The sequence below is a fragment of the Amphibalanus amphitrite genome, unplaced genomic scaffold (assembly GCF_019059575.1).
Source record: "Amphibalanus amphitrite isolate SeventyFive unplaced genomic scaffold, NRLGWU_Aamphi_draft 000919F_arrow, whole genome shotgun sequence".
Taxonomy (NCBI): Eukaryota; Metazoa; Arthropoda; class Thecostraca; order Balanomorpha; family Balanidae; genus Amphibalanus; species Amphibalanus amphitrite.
Window position 1 is genome coordinate 90,692 of NW_024882413.1, and position 13,943 is coordinate 104,634.

At 47.0% G+C, this 13,943-nt stretch overlaps 1 protein-coding gene across 1 annotated transcript; it reads left to right on the forward strand.

Annotated features, from left to right (window-relative positions):
- Positions 1-6,047: 6,047 nt before the first annotated feature.
- Positions 6,048-12,742, forward strand: LOC122368059 (electron transfer flavoprotein subunit alpha, mitochondrial-like). The gene is made up of 8 exons (XM_043341673.1): positions 6,048-6,191; positions 8,185-8,334; positions 8,594-8,735; positions 9,122-9,244; positions 9,699-9,911; positions 10,213-10,364; positions 10,699-10,809; positions 12,321-12,742. The coding sequence occupies exons 1-8, from the start codon at positions 6,159-6,161 to the stop codon at positions 12,384-12,386; spliced, it is 990 nt and encodes a 329-aa protein (XP_043197608.1). The 5' UTR covers positions 6,048-6,158; the 3' UTR covers positions 12,387-12,742.
- The last annotated feature ends 1,201 nt before the right edge of the window (positions 12,743-13,943 follow it).

A 13,943-nucleotide genomic window follows, 5' to 3' on the forward strand; every position in this document is an offset into this window, starting at 1 on the left:
TCTTTTATTTCATTTTCAGTCCGGCAATGCACCATTATGCACTACCAAAGATAACATGAATCTAACCATGGCAAGGCTGGAGACTTTCCGTTAGCGGTTGACTCGCGGGCATCTCGTTCACTATCTTCGTTGTACGCGTGCAGCTACCCATGCCAGCTTGTATCCGGTGACTTCCCATCCGCGCTTAGATAAATCTCGGGTAGCTACATGCGTGTAACTATTTAACTATAAAAAATGAGTTTACGAAAAACGTGAAATCCCAAATAATGCATGTTTGACAAAGTATAACCACACGCTCGTGCAGGGGCTGCAGGAATCTCCTTGCCGTTTCGCCACTAATAAACACATGTTTGGGGTGTTCACACGACATGACGCACGTCAAGGACTATACACCCTGCTTTGGACAACACTTCGATGGTAACATTCACTGGATAGTTTTACCGCAGTTTTCACCACTCGAACGGTCTGAGCATGGCCTGAGCCAAGATTATTTTACTACTCTGAGCGGCTGAGCGGCTGAGCGGCACAGCTCGAACCAACTGGCACTTCGCCCTTTTCCGCCTTATCATCGAAACGAAGCGTATGTATTAGGTATGTTAGCAAAGGCCGGTAAATGAAGGGAGCCGCTGCCCCTGCCCACCCCGCACACTGCTAAGGCCCGAGGCGGCAGGCACCTTGGTATATGAAATGTAGGAGGTACGGACACATTGCTAGTTCGAAAAAAATCGCTTCTCAGATACCTACGAGTCATAGGCGTCGCCAGAGATTTTCGGTTCGGGGGCAAAATCAACTTTCGTGTTAAATCTTGCCTTTCTCCAGTCCTTACTCACTCGTTTTACATACTATTCGACGCGCAATGGTGCGAGGAATCCGATGGTGACAAAGTTTGCCTTCTAGCTATGACATATGTTTTTTACAGAAAAATTCGAAATTTTGAAATTTCTGGACAAAAACGACCGGACCGGTAGAATTACAGTGGCTGCAATTGCTGACGCACTGCAGAGGGGCCCCTGGGCAGACGCTCGTCGCTCATGATCATCACCCAGAAAAAGGTGAAAAACGGTCCGTTTAATCGGATCACCCCGCTAAAAACTCCATTCAGGCATGCATGCAGACTGCAGAGGTTTTACATGAAATGCATAGGGCTTATCCCAGCCGCCGATTGTAGCTAAGTTGGGCATTTGGCGGAGTGTGAATGTCGGAAGTGTGAATCGGAAGTAATTCATCCTTGCTCCCGTGGGGGGAAGTGTTTTGCTCCCTCGAGTGTGATCAAAAAGTTTCTCGTTTTTCGTGTGAAGGGAAGCGCTGCAAGCGCGAACAAAAATGTTTAACTGAACCAAAAGTTACGCAAGGGATCCCATAGAGATAGGCGTGGTACTTCCAGGCCATTTCATGCCACTCACGGTCAGTTTGGACTCCCAGAAGCCTGCTTAGGATCCCGGAGATCGGCGTGGGTCACCCCAAATATTTACGTGTATGTGGTGCTTTAGGGCTTTCTGACTTCTGAGCCCAAGGTGGGCCCTCAGAAGCCAGTGTAGTCGGCGGGCGCTAAGCGACTAGGCCCAGGGTGAGCCTGGAGCCCTCGGATAACAGTGTCAACCATCGGGGTCTGTGTGGAATCCCTAAGGACGCTACGTAGGGACATAAGAAACATGTGTTGCGGCCCTCAGAGGGACAAGTGAGTTGTGACCCATCAGATGCCGGCTTGGGGTTAGCAAAGTCTGTCGCCTTAGAAGTTCTGCTGAACGATCAGAGGCCAGTTAAGGTTCTCATAAATTTTCGAAGGCATCCTTAAAGATCTTAGATCTGTGTGGCCCTGCAGAGGTCTACGTATGTATAAGACCATCAAAGATCCCTGTATGGGCCCTCAGGGGACATGGACACCAGTGGGACTCTCAGAGGCCGGTTTGGGCCCTCTGAATGCTTCTTAGAGCTCAGTAGAGCTCCTTAGGAGCCTGTGTGAAAAGCAAGCTCATGAGCCCTGCGGCACTTGAACACTACTTGAGCCTGTCGCATACATTTAACGAGAGTTGAGAAAGGCCCCGAAGATTTCGTGTCACGCTTTGAACGAAAATTATGTGTCAGCACTCCAAAACTTATGAAAATCAGCTATATAATGTAACAAAGAACCAACTAGGAACAGAGAACGAATCACAGCATTGACATTTCAGGGTTTGGACTCGGAGTCTTGAAGATTTTGGCGACTGCGACTCCGACTCTGGTTTGAACTGCACGCCCCAACCGTGCCTGACCTCACAGGCATTCTCAGAAAGGTACCCCCCATTTTCCCGACTCCTAAATCTCATCGAATCTGTATCGATCTCAGGGGGTGCCCGGTCCGAGATTGGGGGGGGGGGTGGCAGGGGCGTTGTTTTGTATAGGCCTGGTAGGGCCCGAGCCCTACCAATGTTTATTTGGGCCCTACCAATGTTCGCTGAGCCCTACCAATCTTTTGTCACTTATCAGTTGGTAAAAAATAAAAATAAACAGATAAGCAAATAAACATATATGTACAGTCGTCACAGATGTATGTGGCCTGTGGGCCGTAGGAGCTGCTGTCGCGACCCCTTCGCAAGCCGGCAGGGGGTTCTTAGGGAACGGCAAGGGGTCCTCATTCCTCAGGCCGGCAAATGGTCCTCAGAGGCCGGCAGCACCTTCAGAAGTTCAGTGGGGTCCTTAGAGAACGGCACGGTACTCTCAGACTCCGGTGGGATCCTCAGATTTGCCGGTGTGGGCCACGCAAAAGTCACCGGTGGGTGTCCGTCAGATGCACATGTGTGGGGCTTTCAGAGGCGCCGGAGTGGGACCTGCACAGTCGTCGGTGAGGACCCTTTTAAGCGCCGTTTCGGGGCCCTCAGATACAAGAGATTCTCAGAGTCCGTGAAGGGCAGGCTGGTAAGGGCCCCTTGGCGACCTCTTAGGGCTCTAACTGGTGACAAGGGCCCTAACTGGTGACAAGGACTCTAAGAAGCCGGCGTGGGGCACTTACGGAGATCTTAATACGCCACTTAGGGGCCCATGAGATGCTCTGACGAGCCCTGTGGGGTCCCTTTGAGACGAAATATGGCCAGCGTGGACCCTCAGCGGGGCCCCCTGGCCCCCATCGGGCCCCCTGGACCCGATGGGAGGGGCACGTGCCCCCTGTGCCTCCCCCCCCCTTGGCTACGCCACTGGAATCTATCATGTTATCTATGACTCAAGGAAATATGAAAAATGAGCACTTTTTGTTGAAAAATGGCAAGCTCGAAAGGAGGCTTAGCGCGGAGTTTTTGGTCCCTTTATCGAAAATCTAGAAGATGTCATGCAATGAACAACTTGTTACCGTAAAGGAATTGAAGGTGTCACACGTTGACACTAAGGGACGCCGTGCCGAGTTGCGCGAGTGGAAGGCGCACACCGAGTAACGGCCACCAAATGAGTGTTACGAGTTGAAGTTAGTCGGCAAGGTGAAAGTGGCTGCATTTTGGGATCTGCTTGTCAACAATTTAAAACAGGGGCGCACAATTGATGATGTGCGTCCATTCGCTAGACATCGAGGAGAGGCTATAGGGAAGCTGACATAAAGTGTGCACCTGATCCACGACCACGCACCTGCGTACATGCGCGGGGTGACGATCAGTGAAGCGATGAAATGTGGCTTCGAGCTGTTATCGCATCCACTTTTTTCTCCAAACCCTGCACCCTCTGGTTGCCACCTCTTCCCCAGCATAAGGAAGTTAGCTGTGGCAACCTCGCTGACTGCAGGGAGACGAAAGCAGCCGTCTTGGACGTGGGATGGGTCCAAAACCCACTTGATTATGGAGACCTTGAGGGCTCTCCCGAAGCGCTGCGCGAAATGTGTTTGTCTTAACGGTGGTTATTTGAATAAATTAACTTTTTGGTCAAATAAGTCGATGCTGTATCTCTGCTTCTTCATGGTCGGGCATGTAACTTTCTGAACGCCGGCTCGTACTGTCATCCTTTTATTTTGCATCCTTTTATTTTGGCAAGCAGGTCTTTCTAACTATCGTGGTGTTTCGAGACCTCGTTAGTTGTCGAACCCTGCAATTGGCGTGGGTCTTCAAAGCCGTTCCTGGCCCCGCAGCCGTCTTTTTCATTCAGCTTGGGTCATCAAAGCCGTTCCTGGCGCCTTTCAGCACAGCCGTCCTCTTAAGTCGGCGTGGGCCTCTTTCAGAATGGCGTGCATTCTTCCGACACTATTATATCTGCCTATTTAACTGCACGTTTTGTGCATGAAGCTCGGTGATGACCTATAGACTTCCAATTTTTTTTTTTTAAAGATTTTGGGGTGTCTTGTCAATGACCAGGGCGAAAAAATAAGTGGCCGAAATCCGATGAGAAAGGCAGATTTGGGGGTACCCTACCTTGTAAGCCCCGTCAGTATATGGCCGGCCGCCGACTTTGGGCCCTACCAATCATTTTCGGAAAACGACACCCCTGCACAACTATCGGCTAATCTTGTAACTAGCGCGTTCATTGCATGTGTTATTTCGTAGCCGTCCTAGTTGACTATATCGGGCGATAAAAAGAAAAAGTGCAATTATTTTTTTCCAGAGGCGGATCCAGCTCAGAGTTTTTTTAGGGGGGGGGGGGCAAACCATAGCAATTATCGATTCTTTCCATGCCTCATCCATAGGCGTAATGTTAACCCGCGCCCTGGTGGGGTCTGTTTATAACGCGACCTGGTGGGGGGGGCTATTTTTTGCCCCCCCCTCGTATCTCCGAAACTACTGGACGGATCCGCAAAATTCAAACGGCGTTCGAAAGGCCTGTCAAATTTGTCGAAGGAAACCAAATTTCATTGACCTCGGGGTCACCGATGACGTCACAGGTCAGGTCAAAGATGAAATGTTTCACCGTTCACGGGTCTACTAGGGAATGCACTATAACACCGAGGAAAACGCATTTTGTCGAGAATCAGCGATAGGGCGTCAGTTGCCTAGTAGATATGTTGCTATTAGAGGTCACTGACAATACCAGGTCAGGTCACAGGTCAGGTCACCAAGGGTCACAGGTCAGGTCACATGAGCCCAACTTTACTAAGGTTGTGTGATGCATGTTTTATGGCCAATTTTTCATTTCCAACTCAATGGTGTTGGTTATAAGACTATCAGGTACGGCTTAGGTTACTTTCTGTTGAAGGTCAGGTCAACGTCAGGTCAAGGTCAGGCCAAAAAAGGTCAAATTTTAAAGTTGATAGTTTTGCATAAAATGGGTATTGATTCGATGCAGCTCGTCACGGGGAGTCTAATGGTGGTCTTTGTTTTGCGCTACGGGGTCTAGAACTGCTAAAAATGGAGTTTGAAAATTTGACGTCATCAATTTTGAACAGTTTTTCGCTATAACTTCGCCAAAAAAAGAGGTATCAATCTAAAATTTGGTATGTGGATGGAAGGCGGTAAGGACTATCACATATATTCCGGTTTTTGCGAAATTCAAAAACTTTTTGGATTTTTAGACTATTATATCCAAAAAATCTATTTTTTTATTTTTGGGCGTCAAAATCAAAAAATTTCAAAAATCCGAGATAGCAGTTTTGTAGCCCTGTCAATTCTACAGCTTTTATGTCCTTATCATTTTTCTTGATTTGCAAAGCTATAGGCCTGACAGCTCTTCCCGCGAAACCCTTTTTTGGGTCGAAAACGGCAGAACATGACGTCACTCTGACGTCATTTACGGCCAACCTATCATAGCTCTTGGAAAAAATTTTGGTCACAATTTGTAAAATTGATGTCCGGGAGGGTACTCAAAGTTTGGTGACGATCGGCGCAGCGGTTCTGGAGATATATCGAAAAGTCTGGAGGGGGGGGCAAAAAATAGCCCCCCCCCCCACCAGGTCGCGGGTTAATATTATGCCGTATGGGGGGGGGCAAATGCCCATTTTGCCCTCCCCCCTGGATCCGCCACTGATTTTTTCCCTTATCTTTTACGCTGATAAACAGTGTTCGGCCAATACTGGGACACCCTGTATTCCTGCTGGTCTTTCTTATGACGTCATTTCATTCGTTCTGGCTTCGTGCTATGAAAAGGTGTAGTTGATTTCAAAAACCCTTGGTGCGTATTTTTCTTTTGAGCTTCGGCCGTCTCGTCGTTTTTGTCTTTTACGCTGTCGATATAGTGCATTTCCCGCTCACATTTCTTTACCATTTTATCTTAAAATGTTTTCATTGCGTACCAGTCGCCTTATTCAGGTAAGCATTGGATTGTGCTGTAAATTGATTCATATCTTTTCCATGGACAAAGTCCTAGCTTCGTGACTGTCGACGCTTGGTACAGTTGGGGATTGATTACATAAGCCATGAAAGGCTAAAGAAAGTGGTATTGCTGTAGTGTTTTTGGTATATGTCAAGTTTAGGTCCTAACTACAATTGTGACGCTGTTGATACGAATATGAAACAGCAAAAATTTTAGGTTTTAGGTTAGGTTAGGTTGTAGGTTTGTAGGTTTTAGGTTGTAGGTAGGTAGGTTTGTAGGTTAGGTTAGGTTAGGGTAGGTTTATAGGTTGTAGGTTGGTAGGTTATAGGTAAGTAGGTAAGGTTAGGTCAGGTTTGATTATGTTTTTTCTTTTATTTGCGAGACATATGAGTATCATTTTTGGATTCAGGATGTCAAATAATGTAAAATTATGAAAAATTTATCAATGAAATCTTCTTAGGACTTATACTTGACATTTACCGTGTTTTTATCAATATCTGCACTCGCAATATTTGTTTATGATTCGCAATATGTATTTCACAAGAAACTTCCAAAATTTTCCTGCCTTGCGCCTTTGATTTGTGAAGACGTGTTAAATAAGTTACATACTGAGCATTCTAACAAATATACCATTTAAGTGTATGTGGCCATGCGTTATGAGCTAACACACAAGAAAACTGAGATTCTCGGAAGAGCTGTTGCTCAGGTTTTTAAGTTATTATTTCTGTTAAAGTGTCAATGCTATGTTACGTAACTGTCAATACGCACTGTAAAATGAGGTTACTTCTGACATATTTAAAGGTTTTTGAGCTGGGACTTTTAAATGGTTGGTGATATTTAGCTGAAATTCCAACCAAACCATGTTTCAGTGCAGGGGTACATATGTGCCCAGTTTCTTTCCTATGATGATAACATAATTTGAACATGAGACAAGCAAAGAACTGGGCCTGATTGATAAAAGTAACCCTGGGTGGGTTTTCTTTCAAAAGTGCTGATATTTTCCATAAAAATTGCACGTAGGAATCCTTATAGCACTCCTAATATCAATTTTCAAAGTTGTATGGAAATATAATCACAATATCCTATTCAAAGAGTGCCTAATGTAACACAAACAGCGTGATGCATGCTTCCCCTCACATGGCCTTAACTTGGGTTGGTGAAGATTGATCACTTTCAAGTAAACTGGTATTCAAAAATTGCTTTGATTACCACAAGAGGTTCATATAATACCTGAGTCCTGAGGGATAATGACAGATTTATTTGAAGGCTGTCCAAAGAATGATAAAAGCAGGAAAGGCTTTTAAATTGTGTCTGCTAAAATTCTGGTCATTGCTGAGAGGCAACAAGCAGTGTTAGTTTGAGCAAATAATTCCCTTAATACAACAAATCTGTTTCTGGTAGTTACATGAGCACATTTGTCTGACTTCTGGAAATACATGCCAGTTATTTGACAAAGCTAAGATTACTGCCAAGTGCTAACCACAGTCAGAAATAGGGTCAATTTTGTCCCATGGGGCAGCCATCTTGAATCAAAGCTACCTTTTTTGACAGGCTTTTGAAAATTTTCACTTAAATTTTAATTTCCCAAATTAAAAAAGAAAATGGAATACCTACATATGACCGGGTTATGTGAGCCCAACCACATTACCATTGTGCTAAAGGCCCAAAATCCTGCAGTATATCTCAAAAGTTGACCTCCAAATTGTATATTTCACCTCAATACTGTATCAAATCGAATAATTATTTTTAATTACCTCATCATTGGACTTGGCCTACGGACTGGTGAACTATACCAACTCCAGAGCACTGTGATATGCTCAGAATGATATCATTATCTCATATCCACAGACTGGCGCACTGCACTGACTCCAAAGCAGTGACTGTCATTGTCAGAGTGATAACGTTATTTCCTCCTCTCAGACTGGCGTGCTCCGCCGATTCCAGAGCTCAGACATCCATAGGGTGATAATGTTATCTCTGCTTTTCCAGACTGGCGTGCTCCGCCGATTCCAGAGCACCCTGGTGGTGGCCGAACATGCCGACAGCAAGCTGAACGCGGCCACGCTGAGTGCCGTCACGGCAGCCAAACAGGTCGGCCATGAGATCACCTGCATCGTGGCTGGAGCCGACTGTAAACAGGTGCGCTGCCCGCTGAATTTTCGGTCCTGTGACGTAATATGTGGAAAATGTGACGTCATGGACTCATGGTGGACTGGGGCAGGTAGTGAGGAGATTGAGAATGACTGGGAGGAAGCCATGTTAGCTGCAGCGTGGTTGAGCACGTTTAAGGGTGCCAGATGATTTTGCTGGAGATTAAATGTCTTCTCATAATTTTTAGCGATAATCCACGATCAGTCTCGCCCTCACCCACGTGAGACCTTTGCCCCCGTTTCCCCAGGTGGCTGCCGAGCTCTCCAAGGTGGGCGGCGTCTCCAAGCTGCTGGTGGCCGAGGACGCGGCGCTCGAGGGACTGCTCCCAGAGAGGGTGGCGCCCGTCCTGCTGGCTGCTCACAAACAGTTCAACTTCTCTCATATCATCGGTGAGTGATAACGATGCGTGTCGTACAAAAAATATGTGGATTTTGTACGTAATACATCACTGTACCGTACCCACTGTTTTCGTTGCCTTGTTGACGGCCCATAGCTGCTGTTGAAGCGGTCACTGTCCGGTCATTGAGGTCATATGTCTCTGAGGATAGGCAATACCACAACACAACACTGACCAGTCAGTGTAACTAGACCTCGTGTCTTTGATGAACCTCCTGTGTCACTTTTTTGGTTGGTATGATCAGACGCTGTCTAATTGGGTGCTTCCTTTTTCCACTGTCGACCTTGCATCTTTGAAGAGACTCCCCCTCGTGCTACTGACCGACGGATTCGCCCAGCCCCCTCTCACCGAGTCTGACCGCACCCCTCCTTCCCACAGCCGGTGCCACCGCATTCGGCAAGTCCGTGCTGCCTCGCGTGGCCGCCAAGCTGGATGTGTCGCCCATCTCAGACATCACCGGCATCCAGGCGCCCGACACCTTCGTGCGCACCATTTACGCCGGTGAGTGTTACCTGTGCTGTGACAGGGAGATGGTGGTAGTGACAGTTATGTGTGCTGTTATATAAGTCGGTGGTGAGCTGCAGCGCCACGTTGTGACCAGGGGTTTGACGTTCATCGTGTTATATAAGGCCTGACTTGAGTTGCTTTCACTGGTTGCTACAAGCTGGCGCTGTCAGACACTGCTTTGCTCTGTTTGTGATGTGGGATATTGAAGCTAGTTTTGTGTCACGTTTTGTTGATATCGGAGCATTCATTATAATCCTAGTGAGTTTTTTATTTTCTTGTGTTTAGTCTTGTTTGCAGTGTTGTGCGCCATTTTAACGTGCGTGCATGCCAATATGTCAGAATATCAGCACAGTATTTCTCAAATGTGGATCCTTGGAGTCTACTAGCTGTCTTCTGCGTATTCCACCAGTGTGTTCTGCCCACACTCACTCTGTGCGTCCCTTTTCAGGTAACGCCATCCAGACTCTGAAGGCCAAAGACGCCGTGAAGGTGTTGACTGTGCGCGGCACCAGTTTCGAGCCGGCTGAGGTCTCCGGCGGCAGCGCTGCGCCAGAACCGCTGGCTGTCGATGTTGACAAGAATTCGTCAGAGTACATCGGCCAGGAGCTGAGCAAGAGCGACAGGCCCGAGCTGACTAGCGCCTCGAATGTGGTCAGCGGAGGTGAGTTGCGGTGGGCTGGGCTCGGTGGGATGAGTGGTGGTCGGTGAGGTGGGTGGAAGAGTCAGTGGGTGGTGATTTGGGGTCAGCAGGGGTGAACTAGGGATTGTTTAGGTGAGCCAGGGGCTAGGGCTAGTAGAGTGAGCTAGGCACAGTGGAATTTGAGCGAGGACTAGTGTGAAGTTCAGTTTTTGAACTCATTGCCTAAAAAGGCTCATGATACAATATTCAGCTTGCAATGTATACCTCCCTCCGACTCACCATTTGCTCTAAGCTACTTCTCGCCCTCCCCTCTCCCCCTCAGGACGCGGCCTGAAGTCCGGCGACAACTTTGAGCTGTTGTACAAGCTGGCCGACAAGCTGAACGCGGCCGTGGGCGCCTCTCGCGCTGCCGTCGACGCCGGCTTTGTGTCCAACGACATGCAGGTCGGCCAGACGGGCAAGATCATCGCGCCGGTGAGTCGAGCGAGAATTGATGGATGGTGGGGTAGAGGGTGGGGTGTGGTCAGATTATCACTCATTGGTTGGATTTTAGCCGTTTGGTGAGATAGTGGCCCAGTTGAGTGATGGCTGGGAGAAGAAGGTAGTCTGTTTGTTGGTAGCTCTCCAGCAATATGAGCTGTATAATCTTTTTTTCATGGTTTCATCTTTTTCATGCCGGCTCATGCTATAAATTGACTTATTCTAGGTAAGAAACCTATGACCATGCGTGTACTGTTCACTAACTGTGTTGATGTGTTTGGCTTGGTGGTTGCTATCTCATCCATTCCACCTACTTTCTCGACAACAGGACCTGTACGTTGCCGTCGGTATCTCTGGCGCCATCCAGCACCTGGCAGGAATGAAGGACTCCAAGACGATCGTGGCCATCAACAAGGACGCAGAGGCGCCCATCTTCCAGGTCCGTAGCAGATTTCAGCTGGAGTCTAGACGGTATTGAACTTGTTAGCACTGCAGCAGAATGTCCCATAGTCGATGTGTGCTCCTACTATTGGTGTTAGCGGAGTTTTCCGTCATTCTGAGGACATCCATGACTGATGTTTCTTTTCACACTCTTAAAGGTCTAAGCACTTAAATCGGACGTGTCATCCATGTACTTTCTATCAGATATTTTTAGTTGACGCTGTGTCTTCCACTGCCTGCCTTCCTTAACCCGCGACCTGGTGGGGGGGGGCTATTTTTTGCCCCCCCCCCTCCAGACTTTTCGATATATCTCCAGAACCGCTGCGCCGATCGTCACCAAACTTTCAGTACCCTCCCGGACATCAATTTTACACATTGTGACCAAAAATTTTTCCAAAGGCTATGATGGGTTGGCCGGAAATGACGTCAGAGTGACGTCATGTTCTGCCGTTTTTGACCCAAAAAAGGGTTTCGCGGGAAGAGCTGTCAGGCCTATAGCTTTGCAAATACAGAAAAATGATAAAGACATAAAAGCTGTAGAATCGACAGGGCTACAAAACTGCTATCTCGGATTTTTGAAATTTTTGGATTTTGACCCCCAAAAATCAAAAAATAATTTTTTTGGATAAAATAATCGAAAAATCCAAAAAGTTTTTTGAATTTCGCAAAAACCGGAATATATGTGATAGTCCTTACCGCCTTCCATCCACATACCAAATTTGAGATTGATACCTCTTTTTTTGGCGAAGTTATAGCGAAAAAACTGTTCAAAATTGATGACGTCAAATTTTCAAACTCAATTTTTAGCAATTCTAGACCCCGTAGCGCAAAACAAAGACCACCATTAGACTCCCCGTGACGAGCTGCATCGAATCAATACCCATTTTATGCAAAACTATCAACTTTAAAATTTGACCTTTTTTGGCCTGACCTTGACCTGACCTTGACCTGAACTTCACCAGAAAGTGACCTAAGCCGTACCTGATAGTCTTATAACCAACACCATTGAGTTGGAAATGAAAAATTGACCATAAAACATGCATCACACAACCCTAGTAAAGTTGGGCTCATGTGACCTGACCTGTGACCTGACCTGGTATTGTCAGTGACCTCTAATAGCAACATATCTACTAGGCAACTGACGCCCTATCGCTGACTCTCGACAAAAAGCGTTTTCCTCGGTGTTATAGCGCATTCCCTAGAAGACCCGTGAACGGTGAAACATTTCATCTTTGACCTGACCTGTGACGTCATCGGTGACCCCGAGGTCAATGAAATTTGGTTTCCTTCGACAAATTTGACAGGCCTTTCGAACGCCGTTTGAATTTTGTGGATCCGTCCAGTAGTTTCGGAGATATGAGGGGGGGGGGCAAAAAATAGCCCCCCCACCAGGTCGCGTTATAAACAGACCCCACCAGGGCGCGGGTTAATCGTACTGTAGGTGGCGTGCATGTTCCCGGCGATGCATTCGAGTCCGTTTTCTGACCTTTCCTCCACTCACTGTTACAGGTTGCGGACCTGGGACTGGTGGCAGACCTCTTCAAGGCAGTACCGGAGATGACCGAAAAGCTGTAAAATAACGCACACGAGGACTGGTTGGTATCGTATAACGATCGTCAGTGCGCCGAACGGGAGGGGAATCATGACCCTAGTACTCGCAACCGTGTGACACTGCGCGGGACGGCCGAACAGCAGAGTGTGTTCGGTTAGACTACCGTGCGGTCCCTCGGTGAGAGTTGTGGGGAACGGCGCAGCGCCGGGGAAGGCTTGTGCCAGAGCAATGCAATAGGGCCGTCAGATGTTGATACGGAGGTTTTACAGAACGCGGGCTACTCATAAAGGCGGTAATTATATGAGAGTGGTGATATACCTCTGTAAAGTCTGTATGTTACGACTCTGGCCGTAGTGTAAATACATGTACAGGTCAGTGCGGAACTTTGGTTTGACGAAGTACGGATGTCGTGGAATGGGAGGGGAATCACAACAGTGTACCCTCCTCAACATTCACCCCTCGTGGTAACTATCGGAAGGCTGACCGCACTGCTATGCTATTTGCGTTTTTTTTTTTGCCTGAGCATTTGATCGGGGTCAAACAGCTGTCGAGCTGATGCATGGTTCACGATGAAAAAGTGATTTGAAACCATGTTCGTTCGCCTGGCGGTTGAGATCGACATGTGGGGAAATAAGTCTGTCTGCCCCACCTCACTCAATCATTTATTTCAAAAGGACGCCTGGAACATTCCCATACTTGTTAAATTTCATATCTTGAAGCAGTGGGGTTCACCTTCATTGTCCCTTAGTCGGTACTTATCCAATGGGTCGCAGACATTGTGTCATCAGTGATTGCGCATTTTCTGAACACTGATTCTGCGCTCACTGCCGCCTGGTGTCGGTAAAGTGAACCATCCGTTCGCCTATTGCCCGGTAGACTAGTCTGCTAGCTATAGTTTCACCATGTTTCACTTAGGCTTGAGTTGACCCGAAACCTTCGCATTTTTAGCGCTTTCGTTCTTCATAAAAAATGTGTTAAAAGGAAGTCAACCGACTGGTGAATACCTGGTGGCCTAAACGACACAAACACTGCATGATAAACCTGTCATGATCGCGACATGAGATGGAAATAGCACAAAAGTGGCGTTATTTTTTGGCCCTGCCGATATCCGCCGAGTGTTTGCCGAGCGAAATAATTGTCATATTTCGCCGAGGTGCATGAGCCATGAGGTGCGCTAGTTATTTTAGGAAGGATATCCTCGAATCGGTAAACGCCGAGCGTTTGGGAAGTGGATTGATTTGTGGTCACTATGATTACATGATGCATACCTACCGTAGAAATAGGGCTTCCCCAATCACTTTGATCATGCCTAGAAACCATACAATCATAGCTCGCTGTTTGTAATGTTATTGTCAGTTCTTGTGACATAGTTTGCTAATTTACTGGAGGAAAGGATCGATTTAGTTAAGACACATTTTTTCCTGCAAGTTAGTAATAAGTTGAATATGGTTAGAAAACGTAAAAATGTTTTGAATTTATTTTAATTTGTCACATAGATAAATTACTTGGTGGAACTAACCTGAAACGAGTCATGCACATCAGTACAGTATCAGCACAGTATCTCTATCAGTAAATTATAT

Coding starts and splice junctions, on each gene's coding strand:
- LOC122368059 (XM_043341673.1), top strand. CDS start 6,159: ATGTTTTCATTGCGTACCAGTCGCCTTATTCAG. Junction 6,192..8,184: donor GTACCAGTCGCCTTATTCAG/GTAAGCATTGGA, acceptor CTGCTTTTCCAG/ACTGGCGTGCTCCGCCGATT. Junction 8,736..9,121: donor CAACTTCTCTCATATCATCG/GTGAGTGATAAC, acceptor TCCTTCCCACAG/CCGGTGCCACCGCATTCGGC.